This window comes from Rana temporaria, chromosome 3, assembly GCF_905171775.1.
Source record: "Rana temporaria chromosome 3, aRanTem1.1, whole genome shotgun sequence".
Taxonomy (NCBI): Eukaryota; Metazoa; Chordata; class Amphibia; order Anura; family Ranidae; genus Rana; species Rana temporaria.
In genome coordinates, this window is record NC_053491.1 from 412,621,314 (window position 1) to 412,643,052 (window position 21,739).

At 42.6% G+C, this 21,739-nt stretch overlaps 2 protein-coding genes across 2 annotated transcripts in view; both read left to right on the top strand.

Moving 5' to 3' along the window:
• The first annotated feature begins 5,555 nt into the window (after positions 1-5,555).
• On the top strand, positions 5,556-8,812 carry LOC120933079 (protein ANTAGONIST OF LIKE HETEROCHROMATIN PROTEIN 1-like). The gene is made up of 3 exons (XM_040346075.1): positions 5,556-5,935; positions 6,024-6,125; positions 7,824-8,812. The coding sequence occupies exons 1-3, from the start codon at positions 5,715-5,717 to the stop codon at positions 8,701-8,703; spliced, it is 1,203 nt and encodes a 400-aa protein (XP_040202009.1). The 5' UTR covers positions 5,556-5,714; the 3' UTR covers positions 8,704-8,812.
• Positions 8,813-14,587: 5,775 nt separating this feature from the next.
• The window catches only part of GOLGA7 (golgin A7), a 32,951-nt gene continuing 25,799 nt past the window's right edge, over positions 14,588-21,739 (top strand). The window contains exon 1 of the mRNA XM_040346076.1: positions 14,588-14,695. The gene's annotated coding sequence lies outside the window, so the exon portion shown is untranslated. The remainder of the gene's footprint in view (positions 14,696-21,739) is intronic.

Here is a 21,739-nt window from a genome sequence, read left to right on the forward strand (position 1 = left end):
GGAAAGGTTCCAGATTGTGCTTATAGGGAGAGAAATATATAGGAGTCAGTCCTGCTTCAGAAATCAAATTACACCAGCACTGCATATGTTCCTGTGAGATACTGTGAATTAGATAGTTTAGGGAAAGGTTCCAGATTGTGCTTATAGGGAGAGAAAGTCAGTCCTGCTTCAGAAATCAAATTACACCAGCACTGCATATGTTCCTGTGAGATACTCTGCATTAGATACTTTAGGGAAAGGTTCCTGATTTTGCTTATAGGGAGAGAAATATATAGGAGTCAGTCCTGCTTCACAAATCATATTACACCAGCACTGCATATGTTACTGTGAGATACACCCTTTAGATACTTTTCTTCTATTGTGCTATTCAAAAAACATCCATTTAGGGGGGAAAAATTTTTTTGCAGTGTTTCCTCCAGTGTTTGCAGTGTTTCCTCCATATGTGTAGGTGTGAGATAAACACTTTAGCTAGTGTTCTTCTATTGTTCTATTCAAAAAACACCCATTTAGGGCAAACAAATATATTTTGCAGTGTCCTCCTAGGTCAAGATTTTTTTTTTTTTTTTTTTTTAAGTTATTTCCCTATCCACATTTATTTGCAGAGTACTTGCCATGCTCTTACCAACATTTTGCTGCCATTTGCAGCCCTCTATCCCTTTCCATTACTTTTTTAGAGACATTTTAGTACTCAAAAGTTTGGGTCCCCACTGACTTCAATGGGGTTCGGGTTCGGGGTCAAGTTCGGGTCAAGTTCGAGTCCCGAACCCGGACTTTTTTCCGAAGTTAGGCCGAACCAGTCGAACCCGGACATCCAGGTGTCTGCTCAACTCTAATTGTAACATGACAAAATGTGGAAAATTTCAAGGGGTATGAATACCTTTTCAAGGCACTGGAGATGGCCTACACACCTATAGCAAGGACATTATTTTACTTTAGTCAAAGATACACAGTTTGCTTTTATCTACAGGGATCCTTACCAGCATAGGCAGTTTTTTGGTAATGGTGAACCTCAAATAGAAAAGGATTATGAAAAGGTTTTAAAGTCCAAATCCAGGAAACCAAGAAATTCGCCCCACTGCAAGGATTAGCTCCCCATTTCTGTCTAGGGGATTTGGAAAAGCAGATTTAACCACTTGAGACCCGCGCTATTGACAAAAGACGTCAACAGCGCGGCTCTCAGGTGCCAACTGGACGTCTTTGGACGTCATTTTAAATGCATTACCTACGCGCACCTCTGGGGGGCGCGCAGCGGGTAAACACTGTCCCGGCGCATCGCTGGGGACCCGATGCGTGTACCTGGCGGCCGCGATGTCCGCCGGGTACACGCGATCGTCGGTAACTGAGCAGGGACGTGGAGCTCTGTGTGTAAACACAGAGCTCCACGTGCTGTCAGAGGAGAGGAGACCGATCTGTGTCTCTTGTACATAGGGACACAGCATCGGTCACCTCCCCCAGTCACCCCCCTCCCCCCACACAGTTAGAACACACCCAGGCTACACATTTAACCCCTTCCTCACCCCCTAGTGTTAACCCCTTCACTGCCAGTCACATTTTAATTAGTGCATTTTTATAGCACTGATCGCTGTATAAATGTGAATGGTCCCAAATTTGTGTCAAAAGTGTCCGATACGTCCGCCGCAATATCGCAGTCCCAATAAAAATCGCAGATCGCCGCCATTACTAGTAAAAAAAAAATAATAAAAAAAATCATAATTCTGTTCCCCATTTTGTAGGCGCTATAACTTTTGCGCAAACCATTTGCTTATTGCGATTTTTTTTACAAAAATACGTTGAAAAATACGTATCGGCCTTAACTGAGAAAAAAAATATTAAAAAAAAAAAAAAAATTGGATATTTATTATAGCAACAAGTAAAAAACATATATATATTTTTTAAATTGTCGCTCTTTTTTTGTTTATAGCGCAAAAAATAAAAACCGCAGAGGTGATCAAATACCACCAAAATAAAGCTCTATTTGTGGGGAAAAAAGGACGCCGATTTTGTTTGGAAGCCACGTCGCACAACCGCGCAAATGTCAGTTAAAGCGACGCAGTGCTGGAAGCTGAAATTTCGCCTGGGAACGAAGGGGGTTTATGTGCCCAGTAAGCAAGTGGTTAATTACCTGATCCTGCATCATCTTCTCCCTCATGCTCCAGCAGTCTAAGGACCTCGGAAGTAATCAAGACAGATACGGGGTCCATCATAGCCCTACAATGGATGTGAGGATACTGAGGGGCAGTCCATCACTGGAGCATGAGGAGGCAGAGGATCAGGTAAGTAAAGCTGCTCTTACCATCCCCTAGGCGAAACAAGCAGTTAATGATTCCAGTGCAGGCACAAATTTGTAAGGTTTCATGGAGTTGGCCCTTTAAAGTGGAATTATCACTAAAATATAAAAAACACTGACAGGTACTAATTTTATGACAGAAACCCTTCTCGCTGCCTGTCAGTGTTTATACACACTGAGCCACGCATGCTCAGCTCAGCATACATTGATGTGATTCGCATGTGCAGGAGTGACATCAATCAAGCAGCTGAAGGGTTCAAACCTGGAAAAAAGACCAGAAGAAGATGGAAGCACCTGTGACAGTGGACAGCACAGTGCTAGAGGTGATCACTGTCTACCAGGGCTGCTGAAAGGTGGTACCACTGGTCCTCCTTTAGGGGGTCCAAGCACACAGGGGGGCCCAGACAGCAGGGGAATCAGATGTGGGCAGGACATGGAGGGGGATCTGTGCATCAGGGGGGCAAATAAAGGAAAGATACCCTGTGTGTCACTCCCTGCAGCCGGAAGACACACACTGAGCATTGCTCTTCCTGTAATTACCTTCTCTGTCCTGCCCATATCTGATTGCCCCTGCCGCTGCTCAGGGTACACAGGGGGATGTTCAGGATAGAGAGCAAGGAAAGGGGCCGATACATGTGTAATTTACATGTCTCTTCCTTTAAGTGAATGAACTCAGCAAGTAATCAGTACCAATTGCTCCTGTGTGCATTCATAACTGAAGCATAGTATTATGAATGAACAGAAGCCTCCTCCTGCTCTCCTTATCATTCATCTTCAATGCAGCTGAGGTTACAGAGAATTAAATTGAAGAAATTTGTGTTCTCATTTCCTTCCACTGCCTCAAAGGTGAGATGTCAGGGGTATGTTTAGACCCCTGATATTTAACCCAAGCTCCTTCAACAGTGTTGTAAAAACAAAAAATGTAAAAAAAAATTAAAAAAATAACAATAACAAATTGTAAAAAAATAATATTTCAAAAAATTGTAAAAAAAATATTTTAAAAAATAATACCAAATTGTAAAACGTTATTTAAAAAAAATAATAACAAACCGTAAAAAGTTATTTAAAAAAAGAATAACAAATTGTAAAAAAAAAATAACAAATTGTAAAAAGGTATTTAAAAAAATAATAACAAACTGTAAAAAGTTATTTAAAAAAATAACAAATTGTAAAAAAAAAATGTATTAAAAAAATAAGGGCTCATTCATACAGGTTCTCTGTTTGTTTGTTTTTTTGAGTGGTTTACTCCATGAGGATAAATTTGATAATTTGACAAAGTGTTCTCAAAGCATAACAAAGGCTGCCTGCTCACAGCAATAGCCACATAAAAAAAAAAATGGATTCACACTATACAGGCCGCAGCATCTATGTGAATGAGCCCCAATACCTCATTTACACACAGAATTGTATTAATTAACTCAATACAGTTTTATCTTATAAATTCATCAGGAATTTTGATATGTTTGTGTTAGCTAATAATGATTTTAGCGTATTTGTAGGGAAATTCACATTTTAATAAAAAAAAAATTCGGAGGTGGACCCTGTCAGGTAGGCTGTATGGGGCTTTGTGATTTCTAATAGCAACCCTGCTGGCTACTACATTATAACATAAAGCTCCTGGTGGGGGGGGGGGGGGATTGTTTTTGTTTTTAATGCAGCATTTTAATTCTGACTTCTCCCTAAACCTAGTGTCCTGTTTCTTTAATGGCACCAAAAATGTGGGTAACATTCTCTCATTTTGTTATGTGAAAAACGTGGCAGAATGCGGAAAGCAAAATGCGCTTGTCTCAGTGCCAAAAAAAGGTACTTTGGCACGTTGTTGTTCTGCCCTATGCTGCTGCATGACAAACACAAGTGAAAAAAATTACAATTTGTCAAAAAAAAATTGAGAACTATGGGCCTGATCCACAAAAACCGGCCGTAACTTAACTTTTGCCATTTAAGTTACACCGCCGCAAAATCTCTACCTAAGTGCCTGATCCACAAAGCACTTACCTAGAAATTTTCAGCGGTGTAACTTAAATCCGTCCGGCGCAAGGCGTGCCTAATCTAATGGGGCGAGTCCCATTTAAATTAGGCGCGCTCCCGCGCCGGACGTACTGCGCATGCTCCCGACGTTATTTTCCCGACGTGCTTTGCGCGGATTTACGTTGCGCCGGGTTTTGAGAATCGCGACGGGCGTAAAAAAAAAAAAAAAGAGTTGCGGCGGGAAAAAATAAAATAAAAATGACAGTGATGCGGGATAGAAGGGTCTACTTTTACAAGGTGTAAACAGTTTACACTTTGTAAAAGCAGCCCTAATTTTGCGACAGCAAACTAATACTTACGGAGAAAAAACGAAGCGTAAAAGCTTTGTGGATCTCCGTAAGTGCTAATTTGCATACCCGACGCTGGATTTCGACTCGAAATGCCCCCAGTGGCGGCTGCGGTACTGCATCCTAAGATCAGACAGTGTAAATCCCTTACACATGTCGGATCTTCTGCCTATCTATTGGAAACTGATTCTGTGGATCAGTTCCAAAGATAGAAACAGGGATACGACGGCGTATCAGTAGATACGCCGGCGTATCCCTTTTGTGGATCAGGCCCTATAATCTCCCACAAATACAGCACTCAAACCTCAAATGAAACAATGTTGCATAACATATAATGCAACATAGCGAAATAAAGTGCTACAGAATAAACAGTTGTCCCGTGTACTTCACCACAAGTCTTCCTAGATTTTTTCCTAAATAGCTTCCTTTACCTTAGTGCAGTCCTCCTTCACTTACCTCATCCTTCCATTTTGCATTTAAATGTCCTTATTTCTTCGGAGAAATCCTCACTTCCTGTTCTTCTGTCTGTAACTCACCACCGTAATGCGAGGCTTTCTCCCTGGTGTGGAGTGTCGTGCTCGCCCCCTCCCTTGGACTACAGGAGAGTCAGGACTCCCACTAACACACAGCCCCTTTCTCTATCTGCAATGTAGAGAGCGTCCTGACTCTCCTGTAGTCCAAGGGAGGGGGCGAGCACGACACTCCACACCAGGGAGAAAGCATTACACATTACTGTGTGGCGTTACAGACAGAAGAACAGGAAGTGAGGATTTCTCAGAAGAAATAAGGACATTTGAAAGCAAAATGGAAGGATGAGGTAAGTGAAGGAGGACTGCACTAAGGTAAGGCCGGAATCACACTAGTGCGTTGCGTTTTTGAGCTGCGTTTCCGTTGCGAATTTCTCTAGAGGGTGTTCTGCGGATCAACTGCGGTTTAGCTGCGGATCGGGTGCGATTTTTAAAAAATAATTACTTGAGCTGCGTTTTTGGTGAGGGCCAATCATTGTTAGCTGTGTGATGATGTAGGTAATAAAAGGGAGTGACCTTTCTTGAACTCTTCCTTTTTCACGAGCATTCAGTATAGTGTGGAATAGGATTTGGATTTCCTAAGAAATGTGTGCTGCCCTGCCCATGATCATGCCTACAGTTGTTGCTGCAACAGCAGCAATCTTGATGGAAGTTGAAAGGAGGAGAAGGAGGAGTAGAAGAAGAAGATACTGGGTTCATCCTATCATTGCAAATAGGGATGAAAGAGGGCAGTTCATTATATTATATGAAGATCTCCGTGGGCATGAGGACAAGTTTTTTAATTATACACGCATGTCAATAACCAGGTGATTATTTATTTAATTTTGCTAAACATTTTCTTTCTCCATTGTTCCATATTAAATTTATAATTAAAAATTTTATTTTTGTTTGAAGTTTTGATGAATTGTTAGGACTAACGTACCATAGTTTGGAGCGCCAGAACACATGCTTCAGAGCAAGCATCCAGCCTGCACAAAGATTATTAATCACATTAAGGTACTTTTCCACACCTATGTGCATTTTCAAATTGATGTTGAAGCATGTATTCATTTTTGGTTTCAACTATCCAACATCTGTACTTATAAATGAACAACCAGACATAAGATGCCCAAAAATATATTTATTTTTTACTTCTTTCACAAAAATAAAGAAATAGACAACATATTTTTGCTTGGACTAATATAAAAAATAAAAACTTTGCCTTCAAGTTTTCCTCTGGATTAAACTTTGATTCAAAATATGCACACATGCTTGTTTACTGTGGGCATAACGTAAACTTTAGAGATGTTGATATGTTTTGGGAAATAATGGTGTGTCTGAGGAGTATTGACTTGCTGAGGTAGATTCATCAATCTCGGTGCTTGAAGCATGGCTAGACTCGACATGGTGCTGTGGCACATGGTGCTGTGGCACATGGTGCTGTGGGCCATGTTGCTGTGGGCCATGTTGCTGTGGGCCATGTTGCTGAGGCACATGGTGCTGTGGCACATGTTGCTGTGGGCCATGTTGCTGTGGGCCATGTTGCTGAGGCACATGGTGCTGTGGCACATGGTGCTGTGGCACATGGTGCTGTGGCACATGGTGCTGTGGGCCATGTGTCTGAGGCCCATGTGTCTGAGGCCCATGTGTCTGAGGCCCATGTGTCTGAGGCCCATGTGTCTGAGGCCCATGTGTCTGAGGCCCATGTGTCTGAGGCCCATGTGTCTGAGGCCCATGGTGCTGTGGCACATACATCCCCTGCATTTGTGTTTGTGGCATAATTGAAGGGAATGTGGATGGGATGGGATATGGAGTTCGCCTCTGTTGTACCTCATATATTGAAGTTGGCTCCTGAAAGCTTGAAGTGTAGGATGGAGGAACATAGGGGTAAGGTTGGTTTCCTGGGTCTGGGTACTGGCCTGACATTGGTAAGTGTATGTGTGTTGTTTCTTTAGTTACATATGGCCTTTCCAATGTATGTTGCTCGCTTGGCACTGTAAATGACTGCAGAACGTGTTCTACTGTGGTTCGCATTTCTAAATATCTCTCAGGTACAACTTTTTTGATCAATGGTACAAAATTAAGCGCCAGTATTGTAGCTGGACATAAGAAAGCATCCACCTTTCCAGCCATTTGTTGTAACATCTCTAGAAGACGCTCGCTTATGTCCATCTGCGATACTGGCGTTCGCTTACGTGCCACTTTGGCAGGCCGCGCAATGGTTGTTGGAGCTGAGGAGGGTCCAGGCATAGGCTCAGGCAATCCAGAGTCAGTCTCTGGGTTTGTGACCCATAGATCTGACCCAAGTGGCATTTCAGGTATTTCCTCATTTGGATCAATGCAAACTGCTGGCACGGATTGGGCCTCAGATTGGCTCTCTGGTTGATCCTCCAGGACATCCTGTTCGTCCCAACTTGCTTCGGTCCTGTTTTTATTAGAAAATAGAAACATTACTAATGCTAAATATATAGTCACGATACATAGATGATGTAGAGGATAACTTACTCTCTCATCTCTATGAGTGGTTTCAAGAAGGCAAGGTCCTCTGCATACATATAGGGTACTCTAGCTGGTGCCCCCGAGCCACTCCTCACTTCTCTTAGATGTTTGTTGTATTTCTTGAAGGCATCACGCATGCTTCGCCAACGATTCTTGATGTATACCACTGTAAAAAAGAGAAGATAATAATTATTTAATATTTCTTATTTGTTCAAGGTACCTAGCTACAGGAAATTCATTTGGAAGTCTCCACTATGAGTTTAAGGTTGGAAAATCAACTATATCTGGCATTGTACATGAAACATGCCTTGTTATATGGAATGTACTAAAACCATTGGTCTTCAAAAAGCCTACAAAAGAAGATTGGTTGAAGATATCAGATGAATTCTGGGAGAGATGTAATTTTCCAAACTGTGTGGGAGCCATCGATGGCAAGCACATACGCATCCTGAGGCCATTTGATAGTGGGAGTCAGTTTTTTAATTATAAAAAATATTTTTCGTTTGTATTAATGGCAGTGGTAGATGCCAAATATAATTTCATTTATATTGATGTGGGTGCTTATGGTAGCAGCTCTGATTCTGGTGTATTTAATCATTCCACATTTGGGAGAATGATAAGGGCGAATAGTCTGGATTTACCAAACGATTCCTCCTTGCCCGGAACAAATGAGCCAGCCCTCCCATTTGTTTTTGTAGGGGACGAAGCGTTTGCCCTTGGTAAAAATCTTCTTCGACCATTCTCAAGTAGAGCGCTGAGCAATGATAAAAGAATATTTAATTATCGGCTCACTAGGGCACGTCGAGTAGTAGAGTGTGCATTTGGAATTCTTGCCAATAAATGGAGAATATTGCACACCGCCATCAATCTCAGTTTGGAGCATGCTGTCTCTGCTGTGAAAACTGCGTGTGCACTGCACAACTATGTGCGAGAACGTGATGGAATTGATTATGAGGATTCCATGATGCATAATATGGAGGCGGCACAGTGGAGTTTGACTAGGGGCACTAGCAGTGGGAAATTGATTCGAGATCAATTTCTTAATTACTTTCTATCGCCAGCTGGCGAGTTACCTTGGCAGATGCAGGCAATTTAAAACCAAAAAATGTGGTGTTGTCATTAAAATATATGGCCCTTTAAATATTATAACATAAAATACTAAGCTAAAAATGTCACTATGTGTAATTTGAATGCATCTTGAAGAAAAAAAAATAAAGTTATCTTTTGGCAGCATATTAAGGACTCCGAAGTGATTCTCTACCTGCAATTGGACAAAAACACCAAAAATTGGCTTGGTGATACTGTTATGTGTGTTCTGCTGGGTGTCATTGTACAGAGGATGATGTCTTTGTAAGACCACCATGGCCAATAACGTCATAATAGGATGACAAATACAGATAGTCACTCCCCCAAGGATCTGCAAACATACTTGGTAAAGTGAGTTTACATATTTTGGTGATAGACACACGCAGACTCATACAAACAATGACCAAGGGTGTGGGAATGAGTCACGTGCCACCAGCAACACGGGGACAGGGTGCATTAGGAACACCATGCCAAGATATAAAACATGTGGCATGGTATGGGTTAGCAGACTTTACATGTCCACACAGAATGCATGCTTGGATAAAGGCCTGCTCTGGATTTGTGGGCGGTATGCACTGTAGTTATTGGGGTCTACTTAGAATTATAATTTAAGAAGTTAGGGAATGAAAAAATAAAACAAACTTACCTTTGTCAGCTTGAACTTGGGATGAGCACATGCTCCACTCTGGCAAAAGGCTTTTGGTAATTTCAACCCAGGTAGTTTTTTTCAAAACATTGTCCTTATATTTAGGATGCCGGGTGTCATAGATTTGTGGGTTCTCCCTGACAAGGCGGATAAGCTCCTCGGAATCCACACAGTCCTTCACCTTAGCAGTGACTTTTTTGCTCCGTTTTTTGGACATGGCTACTCACCTCAGCAGCATGAAACAGACAGAGGAGGAACTAGGAAAAGGGGGAGGTGGTGGAGGAGAAAAAAAAACTTCCGTTCAAACCGCAACACACCTGCGATTTAGATGCGTACCCATAGAAGATAATGGGACTGAATTCGCACCTGAGCCGCACCGCAAGACATAAAAACCGCACGCGGTTTGGAGGCAATGCGCAGTGCGGATGCATCGCACATATGTGAACCAGCCTCATTGAAAACAATGTATTTTAAAATGTCCTGCGATTTGGATGCGGTTGAAACCGCACTCAATTCGCTTAGGTGTGAACCTAGCCTCAAGGAGCTATTCAGGAAAAAAAAATTGTACCTTTACAACACTTTTTGTGTGATTAAAACACACCCCTTGGAATTTCGGTGACTTCACCTGCTTCATTCGTTCACACAAATGCATTTTGAATCGCAGGCGTAATCATTGCGAACCTGCTCGTCATTTCAAAACACGCTGTTAAAATGTCAAATTGCACAACAATGTGCTCAGGGGCCATTCATTTCAATGGCATCTAAAAAATGCGGTGCGATTGTGCCGTGACAAATCGCACTGCAATTGCGTAGCGCATTTCGCCCTATCGAAGTTCCTAACTTTTTTGGGCATTACATGATTTGGTTTGCGTGATTGCGGTGCTATTTGTTGCTGCAGAATCGCACCACATTTTATTCAGAATTATTATATTCAGTATTATTATTATTATTATAATTATTATTATTATTATATCATGTAGTATTATTATAGTTATATTTAGTATCAATATTATAATCATTATTATTATTATATTCAGTTCTATTTTTATCGGTGTGTAGCTGCTGTGCATTACCTGTCTCTATACACCTTCCTGCTGATCACAGCTACACAGCCCTTCCTTCTTTATCCTAGGTGATGCTTGGCAGGGCCGCAATCAAGGGGATACAGGCAGTACATCTGTAAGGGGCCCGGAGGTCCCCAGGGGCCCGGATTGCAACCCCCCTTTTTTTTTATAAAAATATTTTTTTTTATGTTTTTTTATATATTTTTTTATTATTATTATTTTTTCTTTTTATTAAAGGACCCAGAGGTCCCCAGTGCCACAAATGGCAGCCCCCCTTTTTTTTATATAAAAAATAAAATATATTTGTATATATTTTTTCTTTCTTTTTTTTTCTTTTTATTAAAGAGCCCGGAGGTTTTTTAATTTTTTTATATATATGTGTTTTTTATTAAAGGGCCCAGAGGTCCCCAGGGCCCCAGACGGCAACCCCCCTTTTTATATATATATATATATATATATATATATATATATATATATATATATATATATATATATATATATATATATTTTTTTTATATATATATTTTTTCTTTCTTTTTTTTTTCCTTTTATTAAAGGGCCCAGAGGTCCCCAGGGCAACCCCCCCAATTCGTGGTACCCCCCACTTCTCAATTCACGGCCCCCTTCTCAATTAGCGCCCATGCCTGAGGTTGTGTAATGGGGACCCATAATTCCTGATGGCGGCCATGCTGCTGGGACCATCCTGTGCCAAACCTAAGACAGAATGAGCTGTATTATAAGGTGATTGGTGCACTATTGGGAACATCCTGAGAATCGATCGGCCAGTATTGAAAACATCAGAGAGGCTCATTGCTTTCATTCTTGAGGTGAGAGGCTGGGGCAAACGGTGTTATGCACATTGGATGGTGGAAACTCCCCGAATGGTATCACTTGCACTTTACTTTTGATGAACTTGATCGCACGTTTTGGATTCATTTTTATATTTGGACTATTTCTTGCGCTTTTTATGGGGTTAGGGTTAGGGTTAGGGTTAGGGTTAGGGTTAACCAAAAATATGTCAAATATATATCGGCCTAAACTGATGAATACATTTTATTTTTAAAGGATATGTAATATAGCAGAAAGTAAAACATTTTATTAAATTTTTTTCAAATGTTTTGTTTTATAGCGCAAAAATTAAAAACCTCAGAGGTGATCAAATACCACCATAAGGCCCCTTTCACACTGAGGCGGTTTGCAGGTGCTATTGCTCTAAAAATAGCGCCTGCAAACCGACACTAAACAGTGGCTGCTGTTTCTCCAGTTTGAAAGCCAGAGGGCTTTCACATTGGAGCGGTGCGCTAGCAGGACCACTCCAAAAGTCCTGCTAGCCGCATCTTTTGGAGCGGTGTGTTTACCGCTCCTTCCCATTGAAAGCAATGGGAAACCTTGGCTATACCGCCAGCACTGCGCCATTTTTATATTTGGACTATTTCTTGCGCTTTTTATGGGACTGTTTCATTTTATTATATCAATTAGTCATTTTATATATTTCTTTGCACATTTTTTCTCTGTTATTTGGAAATTACTTGATTGCTATTTGCACATTTGAATATTTTGCACAATTGTCATTTTTCACACTTGCTGCTTGGCAGTTTGATTGATTCAATCAGTAAATATATTTACACTTGTAGATATTATTAATTATATATTTATGAGGATTAATTGTTTATGTAGTAAGCGCCACATTCTTTTTAGTGCCATTTATTTTTAGTGTGAGAACACCTGTTTTGTCGGCAGCTACTCGTCTAGATTTTACATTATTGATTGGTCTGCGCATTAGTACTCCCTATTTACCTATTTTTATTAGCATTACTAGCTTTTATATTATTATTTTCAGTGTCAATATTATAATCAGTGTTATTATTCAGTAGTATTACTGTATTATTAATTATAATATGTATTATTATTATATTTAGTATCAATATTATAATCAGTGTTATTATTATTATTACTACTGCATTATTATATTATATGTATTATTAATTTTATATGTTGTATTAGTATTATAATCAGTGTTATTATCAGTGGTGGCCGGTGGGTGCTCAATATTTTTTGGGGGGCGGCAAACAAACCTTCCCCCCTCACTCACACTACCGCTACTCTACCCCACCCCCTTCGCCAATGGTGACGAACGGGAAGGCGGTCTTACCTTAGGAGATGAGGATTGGTAGGGCTGCTGCTTATCGCTCCAGCCGAGGGAAGAGCTGGGGCTTATCCTCCCGGCCGAACAGACAGGCTTCTCCTCACGGTCATACAGGAAGTGGGTCCTAAGACTCCCTGGCCAATCAGGTCTCAGGACCCCTTCCTGATTGGCCCGGAGAAGAATCAGGAAGACAATAGCGAATTTTAATTTGCTATTGTCACACAACTGGGTGGGTTTGGGGTGCAGTGCTCTGCGCCCTGAGCCCACCCTTTTTGGAAATTAAAGCGGGGGTTCACCCTTAGAGGGCACTTTTCCCCCTTAGATTCCTGCTCGTTATTACTAGGGGAATCGGCTATTTATTTTAAAATATGTGCAGTACTTACCCTTTTACGAGACGCATCCTCTCCGTCGCTTCCGGGTATGGGCTTCGGGAATGGGCGTTCCTTCTTGATTGACAGGCTTCCGAGAGGCTTCCGACGGTCGCATCCATCGCGTCACGATTTTCCGAAAGAAGCCGAACGTCGGTGCGCAGGCGCAGTATAGAGCCGCACCGACGTTCGGCTTCTTTCGGCTACGAGTGACGCGATGGATGCGACCGTCGGAAGCCTCTCGGAAGAATGTCAATCAAGAAGGAACGCCCGCTCCCAAAGACCCATACCCGGAAGCGACGGAAGAAGATGCAGCTCGAAAACGGGTAAGTACGGATCATATTTTAATATAAATAGCCGATTCCCCTAGACCGAACGAGCAGGAAGCTAAGGGGAGATTTTTTTTTTTTTTAAAAATGGGTGAACTCCCGCTTTAAGACTCCTTTCACACTGAGGGGCTTTACAGGTGCTATAGCGCTAAAAATAGCGCCTGCAAAGCGCCTCTCCTGTCACTCCAATGTAAAAGCCTGAGTGCTTTCACTCTAGCGGTGCGCCGGCAGGACGTCCAAAAAAGTCCTGCAAGCAGCTTCTTTGAGGCACATTAGGAGCGGTGTAGCTAGCGCCTGAAAAGTGATGCAAATACGATGTTAAAGCGCCGCTAAAAATAGCAGGTCTTTACCGCCAAAGCCTGTCCCAGTGTGAAAGTGTCCTAAAGTCTGAAGCCGTGTACACACGACCATTTTTCATGACGAGAAAAATTACATTTTTTAAATTGGTCGTGAAAAAAGGTCATGTATAGGCTCCAGAGCATTTTTCTTGACGACAAAAATGGTCATTAAAAATTTAGAACCTGCTCTATTTTTTCTCGTCGTTTTTCTCGTCATGAAAAACGGTTGTGTGTAGGCTTTAATGACGGGAAAAAAACGCACATGCTCAGAAGTAAGTTATGAGAAGGGAGATTTGCATAATCAGCCCAAAGGCTGGCGCCATTCGAATAGAACTTCCCCTTTATAGTTCCGTTGTACGTGTTGTACGTCACCGCACTTTGCTCGAGCATTTTTTTTATCACGATCGTGTGTATGCAAGGCAGGCTTGAGAGGAATCACGTCGAGAAAAACTTTGTCTTTTTCCATAACATGAATAACGGTCGTGTGTACGCTGCATCAGGCTCTAATTGCGTGGTATAAAAAAAAAGCATTGGCATCCATGCGTACGGCGTCCTGCATGTAGATTAGGGGGCCGGGCGCATTGATTAGGGGGGCGTAACTAGGGTTGCCACCTCATCCCTTTAAACCCGAACACATATGAACTATACAGGTTCTGAGGCAAATTTAATGCAGATAAGGCACCAGGTGAGTTTAATTACCACCTTAATCAGCCACAGAACCTGTGTAATTAATATGTGTTCGGGTTTAAAGGGATGAGGTGGCAACCCTAGGCGTAACCCCTGTGCCCCTAATGGACGGGCCGCTTATTATAGTCAGTATTTTTATTATTACAGTATTATGTTATATTATTATATGCAGTATCAATATTATAATCAGTGTTATTCATATTATATTCATTATTATTATCGTAATCAGCATTATTTGATTGAATTCTGTATTATTGTTACTATGGTTACACTCCTATCGCTGTTCTGACACACATGCCTCTGAGATGAGACAGTCTCGGCTGTCACGTGGGCCCGTTCTCGGTCACGTGAGCCCTCTCGGTTCGGCCCTCGCTTCCTTTACGGCTGCCGCAAAGCATCGCTGGTTGCAGCTGTCGGAAGTGGGGTGAGTTTGGATGGATTATTTACTATTTGTGTTTTGTTTTTCTTTGTGTTTTTCCGGGGTGATAATAGTCCGTCGTGTAGTGCTGTGTATGGGAAGGAGGGGGATCACACCCAGCTCGGGGACGATTGTATCCGTCCATGTCACATTCCTGATGGCATTCCAGCATAAGGCTTTATTTAAAGTGACACTAAGTGATAAAAACGGTTCTCTTATTTGTAGAATAAGGTTTTTTGGGGGGGACCTGGTTCTGACAGCTCTCCACTCCCACCCCAATTGTCTCGGCGATACAAGCAGAAGTTTGTTTGACTTTGTACCCTCCTGTGTGGTGAGATCGCTGTTTACATATGTGTGCGGGGCCAACGTATGAGTGTAGATTTGTGTGTGCACTTTAAATGTTTTATTACATTTTTTTTTACACTGTCTCTTTAAAAAAGTTTTTTTTCATTAGAACTTGTTGTGTATCCCCTGTGATTGCAATAAACAACCCTTGTGATAGCATGGGCAGTGACAGGTACACTTTACTGAAAGATCCCCCATATCTCTCCTCCGAAACCTCCGATGAATCTGAGATCTGTTTGATCAGATGCTGTATAAGCCGGTAACAATCGGGGTGGATTTGATTTAAAAAAAAAAAATATAATCATGAGTTAAATCAACTCGATTTAAATCATCATTTTTTAAACACCTGCTGACCTCATGCAGATATACTGCGGCAGGTCGGCTCCCCTGCACAAAGTGACGTACCTGTCACAAGGAGGATGGCGCGTGCCTGCTGCGGCAGCATGCCCTCAGGTCCCGCAGGCTTGATGTCCGCCGGCGGCCCCGCGATCGCAGGGAGGAGAGACAGAACGGGGAACTGCATGTAAACAAGGCGATTCCTCGTTCTGCCTAGTGACGGAGAGCTACTGTTCCCAGTGATCGGGAACAAGGATGAGCTCAGGCGTGTTGGCAAACCGCACGTGTAGAGCCCGCCAGGCACTACACAGCGCTAATCACAGGTAGTGAGACATTTCCCCATCTCTGCACAATGTCTCAATGCTTGTGATTAGCGCTCCGCAGTGCCATTTTGTTTCTGGCAGGCTCTGCACATGCTGTTTGGGAACAGTGATCTATGTCGTGTCCCTGGTAGCCCACCCATTTTTACATTGATCAGTTCTATACAAATGCACTGATCAATGTAATTATGTCACTGGTCCCCAAAAAAGTGTCATTTGGGGTCAGACTTGTCCGCAATGTCACAGTCCCGCTGAAAATCGCAGATCGCCGCCATTACCAGTAAAAACAATAAAAATAAAAACCCCTAAATCTATCCCATAGTTTAGTGGCCTCCAAACTATGGCCCGGGGGCCAGATGTGGCCCTTTTCTTGCTTTTACCCGGCCCTTGGGGCCATAATTCCCCCCAATGACACCAATGAAGGGGCACAATTCCTCCCAATGAGACCAACAATGTGGCTCAATGACACCCAATAATGGGACACTATTCCTCCCAATAAGACCAACAAGGGAGCCCAGTGACACCCAATAATGGGGCACAATTCCTCTCAATGAGACCAACAATGGGGCCCAATGACACCCAATAATGGGGCACAATTCCTCCCAATGAGACCAGCAATGGGGCCCAATGACACTCAATAATAAGGCACAATGCCTCCCAATGAGACCAACAATGGGGCTCAGTGACACCCAATAATGAGGCACAATTCCTCCCAATGAGACCAACAATGTGGCACAATTCCTCCCAATGAGACCAATGATGGGGCACGATTACTTCCACTAATGTCAGGACTTTTTCTACCCCTGATGGTCACAGTCCGGCCCCCCCTAAAGTCTGAAGGACAGTAAACCGGCCCTTTGTTTAGAAAGTTTGGAGACCCCTGCCATAGTTTGCAGATGAAATCATTTTTGCGCAAACCGATCAATATACGCCTATTGCGTTTTTTTTTTTTTTTTACCAAAAATATGTCAAAGATATATCGGCCTAAACTGATGAATACATTTTATTTTTAAAGGATATGTAATATAGCAGAAAGTAAAACATTTTATTAAATTTTTTAAAATTTTTTAGTTTTATAGCGCAAAAATTCAAAACCGCAGAGGTGATCAAATACCACCATAAGGCCCCTTTCACACTGAGGCGGTTTGCAGGCGCTATTGCTCTAAAAATAGCGCCTGTAAACTCTCCAGTTTGAAAGCCAGAGGGCTTTCACATTGGAGTGGTGCGCTAACAGGACCGCTCTAAAAGTCCTGCTAGCCGCATCTTTGGAGCGGTGAGAGGAGCGGTGTGTTTACTGCTCCTTCCCATTGAAAGCAATGGGAAACCTCGGCTATACCGCCAGCACTGCGCCTCTGCAGAGGCGCATTGTGGGCGGTATTAACCCTTTTTCGGCCGCTAGTGGGGGTTAAAACCGCACTTCTAGCGGTCGAATACCGCCACAATTCCGACGGTATAGCGGCGCTATACCGCCACCGCACCAGTGTGAAAGTGGCCTAAGTAAGCTCTATTTGTGGGTAAAAAATATGTCAATTTTGTTTGAGTACAACTTTGCACGATTGCGCAATTGTCAGTTAAAGCAACGCAGTGCCGTATCGCAAAAAATGGCCTGGTCATTAAGGGGGCAAATTCTTCCAGGGCCAAAGTGGTTAAAGAGCAACTGCCATCTCTCTCCCGCAGAGGCTCCTCCTCGGACCCGCTGCTGACTCGCCGGCAGTCCCATTCTCTTTAATGGGACAACTGGTGATGCTGCAGTGACACAAGGTCCCAAGGTGAGGGACGTGGCGGCAGCAGGTGAGTGGGTGCTGTCATGATGGATCTGAAATGACAGGTGCTCTTTAAATGTAAGGACTCATTCTTGCTGGTAGTTAGAATCTTTAATATTTGTAAACAAAATTAATGTTTTCTATTTAGAATAATAAGCTGTCAGGTTAGTAAAACAGCAAATTCAGAACTGATTCAATCATACAGTTTTTAGTGCACATATATTTGCAAAACGATAGGATAAAGGAATATTCCTGAACTTTGTTACTGTGAAATTGTGTGAATGCATCAATGGAGTGCCTGTTATCTCAGCTTGTAGAGCTTGGATTCATTATACGAGTTTACCAACATTTAAAATCTTACAGAATATACAGCCTCCTGCTACGTAACCAAGCTCCATTTTATGCTGAATAAACTAAATCATTAATGTATATTAAATCGGAAACTATCTGTAGATAGATTTTTACTCCAAAAGAATTTCATTAAAATAAATCTGATTTAAATCAAAATAATCGGATTTAAATAATTAAAAAAAATTAAAAATTGTGTTTTTAAAGAAAAAAATAAAATAATTAATCGAATTTTTTTTTTTTATTCACCCTGGCAACAACCTGTAAACATCCCATCCATATCGGAAGTCCTTGTTGCCCATCTCTTCTGGATTCTTGCCTCACAGAGGGGGAGGGGGGGTGGTGAGCCAACTGAACACGAGCCATTCAAGTGAATGTGGAAGCCCCACAACCACGTGCATTGCACACGGTTGCAGTGCGTTTGCCAGCAAAGTTGGGGATAATATAGGAGGTGAGGGGGCATTGCATTTGTCGATTGCCTCTTAAACGTGGATTACCTTTCAGAAAAGTAATGGGTTAGGCACACGTCTACAGCTCCGTTCATACATTGCCGTTTTGAATCGCCGTGATTCTTCCTGCGATTTCAAATTGCGCTGTTAAAATGTCAAATGGCATTTAAAAATGCGGTGCCATTCTGCCCAATGCTTTTTGGGTGACGCATCATGTGATTTGGTTTTGGAAGATTTCAGCCTGATTTGTCGTGACAGAATCTCGCCGCATTTGTAGGTGCCATTGAAATGAATGGCAGCTAAACGCACGGACGCGTGTTTTGACATTTTAACAGCATGTTTTAAAATCTCGGGCAGAATTGCGATTCAAAATACCTATGGGTGAATGGAGCCTTAATGTAGCTATACTGTGTTTGGGAGGCGGCGTGCTGACGTCACCGCGTACCTTGTACCCGATACGGGCTGTGATTCCAAAGCTGGCCGGCTTTTATGTGCACGTTTTTCAACTACTAAATGTAAGTGTATTTGCATCTACCCCTTTCTATTAAAACATAAGGATTTTACACTATGTGAGCCTTTGTTTTTCTTGCATACATCTGGATGATCTATTGGGGAGTTTCTGGCTTATGAGGACTTGCTGTGATAAGGATTCCTATGCTGTGGCTGTCTATGCGATTATCCTAGTACCTCTTATCATGCTGTGTGAGATCTCCTATAACCTGGAGATCAATTCCATCCGGTAAGAGGCCCTTCTTAACCTTGGTGGAGGATCCTTTCCTTTAAAGCACTTTTCTTGTGGATTTCGTTTGTGCACCTGGGAGATTAATTCACCAAATTGCCCGTGTGGCGGGACTATTCACTTGATTTGTTTGAACTTTGTTCACCATTTATTGTCATTTTCATTTTTAGCGCGATCTTTTTTCCCTTTAATCTGTTTTTGTGTAGTATAACACTTTTGATCGCAGCTTCACATAATAATTTTAAATTAAGCGCAATATTTTCTTTGTACTGTGTTTTTCTGCCCCTATGTAATTTCCTTTAGAGCTCCCGAATTTCTCCTTTTCCCTCTCACTTTTATTTGTTTCAAATAAGTAGTGCATGTTAGTTGTGGTCATATATGCTGCTCTATGCACACTACAAATCCCATAGTCTATCTTGGGACTGAGCAAGAAAGGGTAGGGTGGCTACGTTCCTAAATATTATTATTTATAAAGTGAATTTCATTGGTATAATAATAAGCAACCATTTTTACTGAATGAAACAGGTTCATTCATTGTCTTTTGTTGTGATTGGCCAAAGGTAATCACATGGTACAGATGGGCTGTGATTGACCCTGTATGTACCATGAAATCACTGTGACCAATCGCAGCTCACAATGGTATACAATGGATGGCATGAAAGAAAGCTATCCATTGTTTACAACTTTCATGTGATCTGCTGTGATTGGTCACAGCGATCACATGGTAGTGGCAGTCAGCCAGTTCAGTGATCAGTCATTGGCTTTGTCCAGTGGATACAGCCAGTGACGTCTCTCGCGGCCCTTTTGTCCTGTCCAGAACAACAGTGCTTCAGCCAGGCCGTCATTGTACTATAGGTTGGAAGGGAAGGTGTTAAAGTAGTACTTAAAGCAGAGTTCTGCCTAGTAAAATTAAGAGTCAGCAGCTACAAATACTGCAACTGCTGACTTTTTATATAAGGACACTTGTCTGTCCAGGGAGCCCACGATGTCAGCACCCGAAGCTTACCCGTCCCTTGGCTCCGGGTGCAGGCGCCGGCAACCTTACTAAGGGAAACGGCAAGTGAAGCCTTACTGCTTCACAGCATGTTTCCTACTGCGAATGCGCAGGTCGCGCTGCACTTTCTGAACGGTCCCCTCTGTCTTCTGGGACCTGTGTGTCTCCCTGAAGGCAGCGGGGGGGGTACATTGCGTGGTTTGCCGCACAAGATTGCGCCAGTCTTTTTCCGTAAGTGAGAGCGAATACCTGGATTTGCCAGGTATCCGCTCCCCCCTACAAGGTGCCAAATGTGGCACTGGAGGGGGAGGGGGGATCTGATCTGCGGAAGTTCTAAATCTGGGTGGAACTCCACGTTAAAGTTCATTATTTTTCTTTATAAATGTAACAGTGTCTTCCAAGCTATCACACTGAAACAAAGGATTTCTAGGCAACCTTACATTTTTATGGTATTGGAGACACATCCAGCCGTCTCCTGTTTCCCTGCTCATTAGTACGAACCTCAGTGGAAACTACACGTCCCATCATGCTTTGTGACAGCTCATGCTTCCCCCTTCATTAAGAAAATCCAGCTGATGTGAAGATGCTGCCCTGTGCCCCACGCCTCCCCCAGAGAGAACATATTGAAGACCCGCCTCTGCTCCTTCCTCAGAGTCACTGCCAATCATTTCCCTGGTATGAGGAGCAGAGGCTGCCTGTCGGTGTCCTCACACGGGAGAGTACAGACACCACAATGTACAGGTGACACCAGAGAATAAGAAAGCTGGGCGCAGCGGTGATGGGACCTGCAGGAGGCCCGCCACTGTTGAGCATTTTGACACTGCAAAGCAATAATTTATTTTGCACGGCGCAGAGGCACTTTACTCACTTCAGGCAGCGTCTTAACATAGGGCAGTTTTTATCAATGAAGGGACGGACCTGAGTGGTGTCGCAGTGACTGATGGGACTTGTCCTGAATATCAGCTGGGTACACACGGATCCAAGTCTGTCCAGTTTAGCAGGGACCAGCTAAACTTTGAACTGTGTTTAGCTTTCCTTGTTCGACAGGAGTCAATATTTTGATCGACTTCTGTCAAATGGACCCGCTGGAAAACCTTCTTTGATTAGTGGCTTGCAGCCAATCAGCTGCAGTGCTGATCAATGTATTCTGCCTGCAGAGAGTGCAATACAATGTCCTGGCGGGCGAGATTCCTCCATCCATCTTGCTTTTAAACAAAGCAAGCTGTGTGTACTTGTAGAGTGGAAGTTCATGTGATCGGCGATGAGATATTCAGAGGGTGAAGATGTAAACAACAAGTCGTGTGAATCCCTCCACACTGTTTGACAAGGAATGGTTGATCAGCTGCTGCAACATTTATTTGTGAGCAAAGATTTTCAGATAAAAATGATAAGGCTTAGCTCAGCTTTAAACCAGTTGCGATGCTGCTCTAAACCAGTGCACAGACCTCTGACACTCATGGAAGTGTTCAATGTGGAATAGTCTTGCAGCATGGGAACAGAGAGGAGGAAAGGGACAGCTAGAAAAGCTCTTCTTTTCCTGAAGACTTTCAGCCTGATATTTAAAGTTCCACCCAAATATTGAACTTCCGCTTTTCGGATTCCCCCCCCCGGTGTCACATTTGCCACCTTTCAGGGGAGGGGATACTTGTGTAATACAGGTATTTGCTCCCACTTCCGGGGTATAGATAGCTGAAGTATACGTGGATATCTATGCCATATTCTATGCCATATTCGTCTCCCCTGCTGTCTGTGGGAT